The 4,549-nt window shown below is 45.4% G+C and overlaps 1 protein-coding gene across 2 annotated transcripts; it reads right to left on the bottom strand.

The window, feature by feature from the left end:
• Positions 1-904: 904 nt before the first annotated feature.
• LOC137934468 (NAC domain-containing protein 43-like) lies at positions 905-2,892 on the bottom strand. Of its 2 annotated transcripts, XM_068778812.1 has the most exons (4): positions 2,762-2,892; positions 2,430-2,650; positions 2,063-2,340; positions 905-1,882 (listed from the first exon to the last, which is right to left on the bottom strand). In XM_068778812.1, exons 2-4 carry the CDS (start codon positions 2,599-2,601, stop codon positions 1,178-1,180), a joined length of 1,155 nt encoding a protein of 384 aa, XP_068634913.1. In that variant the 5' UTR covers positions 2,602-2,650; positions 2,762-2,892; the 3' UTR covers positions 905-1,177. The 2 variants fall into 2 exon arrangements, with proteins under 2 accessions (XP_068634913.1, XP_068634915.1); XM_068778814.1 differs by having other exon boundaries at positions 2,430-2,892.
• Positions 2,893-4,549: the final 1,657 nt, after the last annotated feature.

Here is a 4,549-nt window from a genome sequence, read left to right as displayed (position 1 = left end):
ACACACGAGAGAATCCCTCTTCTGAAGGGTGTCTATGCCATCTTTCGTTTCCGTATCAATCTCGTCGTTCCCAATTGGAAATTATAAGTACTCAAGAAGAACATCCAGAAGAAAAACTCTCAAAGGGGTCGATTCTGCCATATGATCGATGAGAATAAAATGAGAAGAAAGTCATCTTTCGTTTCCTTATCAATCTTGTCGTTCCCCATTGAAAATTATTAAGTACTCAGCAGAATATGCAGAAGAAAAATCCAGGAATACAAGAAGAAATCTACTCATTTAGAGTGGTCACTTGAGACGGAAAACACGGTCGTGGTTTAGTCAAGTGGAGAATGGACAGAGATATTCTTCATAATTAGCTACCTGGTGGCATTTAAAAATGAAATTATGCAGGTCAAAGAAAATGCGGAGTTGGACCACCTGTATTAAACCAAAGACCTGAACTACGTAATTAATTTGCAAAGCACAAAGAAATATAAATATGGGTTGGCTGCACAGAGCGACTGGGAGTTCTTGGAACTGTGAGTGTGACTTCCGAATCAGAGGTAGCAGCAGCATCGTATTGTGCTTCTTCCGTCCCTTCTTCTTCTGGATAGACGACCCAATCCATTCAAAACTGCGATTATTATTTGTTAGAGAACGTGACGAAACCTCAACCTTTTCTTTTTGATCCTCATGACGTTTCCTTTAACTAACCGAAAAGTACCCAAAAAGCGTAATGTCTTTACGTAGTCGTAGTCGTCCTATGTTTGGAATCCCTTGTCTTCTAATATCATATATCCAAGATGTTGTATTTTTATTTTTGTGGGTTGTCTTCGTGGATTCGAAGGTGGTGGCCGGCGAAAAGTTGAAACGAATAACGTTCTGTATACGATGACATCTCTGGAACCACTGGAGAAAGGGAGAGAGATAAAGAAATATAATCTGAGTCAGGAAGAAATAATCACAATATCCAAACTCGTACAGTCCTCGACAACATTGGTTTAGATGGAGGACATCGTGATCATGAAGCGATACTGTTTGAAAATGCCACTCCAGCTTAACTCTCTATTTATTAGCTACCTATACTATTGAAGAAGTAAAAGGGTTTTTCATATTATCTCACATGAAAGACAAGGACAAGTATCCGACTCGGAAGACTCTTGTAGGAGTATCTGGATGAGATGGGTGGAATTTTTCAGTTAGGAAGAGGAGTTTGACAGGTTGGGAAGCGGTCAGATGACGAGGATGCCGATCGTGCGAAAGTCCACAGATCCATGTCGTTGTTGCTACTGTTATCATGGGAACTGGTGAATGATCTGCTGGAGGAGCGGAGATGAGGCGGAAAGGGGAGGTCGGAGTCGGAGCAGAAACAGAGGGAGGGGTCGCTGAAGCAGGCTAGACGCTTGGGTGTCTCCGCTTGACCGTTGAGATGAGAGGCGACGAGACGGTCTAGGGTGGCCCAGTCGCTCAGATGGCCCGTTTCCGACTGGAAAAGCGGGTTTAAACCAGGGCCGCCATGGGTGGTTATTGATCCATCAGTGTCCGCCATGATCTGGACATCTGGCGTGTAGCAGCTCTGGGTGGAGGGGAGAGTAGTGGGGCTCTCCAGTGGGGGCAGTTGCATGAACCTTTCGTTGCTGGCGCTCGTGTCGATCTGTCGGAGAAACCTCAACCCGTTGTTGGCCTCGTTCTCTTGCTTGCATGATCTTCCCATGTACTGGAGAATCTGGTCGAGAGCCCCATCGCTGTTACTGGAATGGAGCTTTTGGGCGTTCATGTCGCTGGTGATGGAGGAAGAGTTGTTGGGACTGTCTATGGCCTTGTGGTGATTCTTCTTCTTGAAAACGCGGCAAACCACCCAGCCATCTTCTTGCGCGGACTCTCCCCCGGTAATGGCAGGCTGTTGGAATTTTAATCGACATTAATTCGCAGCCAATGTAAGGACTGAAAACGACAGCTAGAGAATAAAAACTCTCTCTCTCTCTCCTTCCCTCGCTCGCTCTGCATTTATATACTACAGGAACACTAAAGACAAAGTGGAAACCATCGAATCCTTTGCATCGATTGACGTGCTACTTACATTGAATTGTGAGCTATTATCGGATTGGTCATCGAGTCTGTATTCATGCATGATCCAGTCCGATTTCTGGCCGTGTGGGGCTCTTCCTTTGTAGAAGACGAGAGTCTTCCTCATTCCGATTCGTTTGAGGTTGCTATAGATGACCTTATCACGGCCGGTGGCCTTCCAGAAGCCTGCCGCAGTTGCTCGATTAGTTCGGGTTCCTGTAGGGTACTTCTTATCTTTGTGGCTGAAGAAGTACCAGTCGTTTTGCGGGGTGGAGCCAATCCGACACTTCTCTGCCAAAAAAAAAAAAAACGGATGAGAACCCCCTTGTGCTTAATTTCTCTATTTCGAAAGGAGGAGAGATATGGCAGCAGCACCACACCTTGTATGTCCCAGGGTTCAAGCTTGTTGAGGTCGACGTCTCGGATGACATCAAGATCGATCTTCTCGCAGGCGACCTTCTTCCTGAGATAGTAGTGCAAGAGCTCCTCCTCGGTGGGATGGAACCGGAAGCCAGGTGGAACTCGAGACTGATCGCTCACGGACAAACTCATCTTGCCTTCCAGGTTGAATGAAGCAGGAAGCGTTGAGGTCCTGATTTCTCTGCGGTGATAGAGGGAAAGGTAATCGATTAAAAGAGCATCATCGCCTTTACAGGAAAAGACTGGACCAGACGGAGTTGAGAAAAGACAATGAGCACCAGATGGAACTTACTGGCTTGCCTCCTTCCCTTTTTCTCTTTCGAATCGACTTACGATAATTTTGAGGTAGCCATAAGAGAGGGAAATCGAAGGAGGAGAGAGAGAGATAGTATGGAGGCGATGGAGAGAATGATATTAAGAAATAGAAATGGTGTGCGTGAGGCCAAACGGAAGCTGGAGGCCCCATATATATACATTCAGAGTCACAGATGACATGAAAGAAAGGCTTCATCTGGTAGAGATGGGAAAAAGGTTTGAATTTTTTTCATGGGCTCTCATGTACTTTGGAGTGGGGTTGGTCCCAGAGAGAGAGCTTCCAGAAGTGCCACCCACCTTTTGGGATGGAGAAGGAGAGAGAAGGGTGCGGTAGAGCTGTGGTCCAGAAAGGGAGAAGAGAAGGGTAAGGTGGACCCAAGAATGGGCGAGTGTGGGGGGCAAGGCTCCATCGTAACGACGACATTCGACCATAAAATCTCGGAGAAAAGCTCTTTCGAAACCACCAGCCATCTTCTCGAGTGAGAAAGAGAGAGAGAGAATCTGTGTATAGGCCGTCACTCGTTTTTCTTGTGTAACCACCCCAACAACAACTTTCAGCCAATGAGGACGATAGCAGTCGGAGGCCTTCCGCTTTCATCCTTCCATCCCTATGTTTAACCTATACATCATGCATGACCCCTCACAGACATTTTCGTCTTCCTCCTCCTCCTCCTCCTCCTCCTCCTCCTCCTCCTCAAACTCCGGCATGTGCCACACGTTTCAGATCACAGAGGGACCGTCATATATTCTGTGGGTCACCACCCACGGCTCCACTTTTATTCCGTGGATCACCACCCAGAACACTAACATCTGCCTCCGTTGTCAAGTTAATTATTCAAGTACTCTCTGCCCGCGTCTCCTTTTCCATTGCTGGAAGAGACGGGGTGATGGCTCTCCTCACCTTTACTTTCAGTCTAATCAGACATTATAAACAGGAATCCCCCCCACTTTTATCCAGTACGAACTACTAGCTGTTTACGAAGAGGTCTTTTGTTTTACCGGCAATAGAAATCTGCATCTACTTTGGTTCATACAGGAGGAGATAATTGAAATCATGAGATGCGTCTCTCGCCATTTTTTCTCTAACGGAAACACCACTATATTCAGTTATGGGTTTTTCCGTCTCGATGCTAATCATGGTCGATGCACCTCCAAATTCTATTCATAATCATGAATTTGGCAAAAAAATTGACGGAGCAACCACTCTTGTTAAACACAAGTCGAGGTGGATCTCAACATCACTAGGGTGAGATGAAGAGAGAGAGAGAGAGGGAGTGAGTGCCTGAATCCGTTAAATCAAAAGGTCCTTGGGACATAATTGATCTCATCTCTCTTTCCCTGATTCCCATTATAAAATTAACACAAAAATAGCTGTAGAAGCAAAGGTAGAAGAGGGTGAAAGAGAGAAAGAACAATCCATTATGCTCCACTCCTGGCATATTCATCACTAAATAAGGCAGTCCATAATCTACATGCATAAGACGTATTAAAACTTGAAATATCTCCTGTAAAATAAGATCTTCTCTTCCTAGTGAGGAAAGATGATGAACCGACCACTGTTTCTTTGAAGAAAAAGAAAAAGAAAAAAAGGCAATCGTGGATAAGATTTCTCAATCTCATGTGATAAAAGAGGATTAAAAAACTAATCGAGGAAGTTGGACACAATTATTTTCGATTGGAGTTGATTCACAGGCGAGTAGCTAAGTGTCCCGTGTAGCTCGTTAGGGCCAAGTGGTTAAGTCGGTTGAGGGAATTGGGTCCCATA

Source organism: Aristolochia californica, unplaced genomic scaffold, assembly GCF_029961685.1.
Source record: "Aristolochia californica isolate CCGP_79_NKW_82.1479 unplaced genomic scaffold, dmAriCali1.0.hap1 SCAF_6, whole genome shotgun sequence".
In the NCBI taxonomy this organism is placed as follows: Eukaryota; Viridiplantae; Streptophyta; class Magnoliopsida; order Piperales; family Aristolochiaceae; genus Aristolochia; species Aristolochia californica.
This window is presented reverse-complemented; position numbering and strand designations above follow the sequence as displayed.

What these genes read in the sequence shown, in the direction of transcription:
- LOC137934468 (XM_068778814.1), bottom strand. Translation starts at nt 2,601, where the DNA reads ATGAGTTTGTCCGTGAGCGATCAGTCTCGAGTTCCACCTGGCTTCCGG. An exon ending in TGAACCCTGGGACATACAAG is followed by an intron (nt 2,341 to 2,429) that starts GTGTGGTGCTGC and finishes TTTTTTTGGCAG; the next exon opens with AGAAGTGTCGGATTGGCTCC. An exon ending in ATAATAGCTCACAATTCAAT is followed by an intron (nt 1,883 to 2,062) that starts GTAAGTAGCACG and finishes AAATTCCAACAG; the next exon opens with CCTGCCATTACCGGGGGAGA.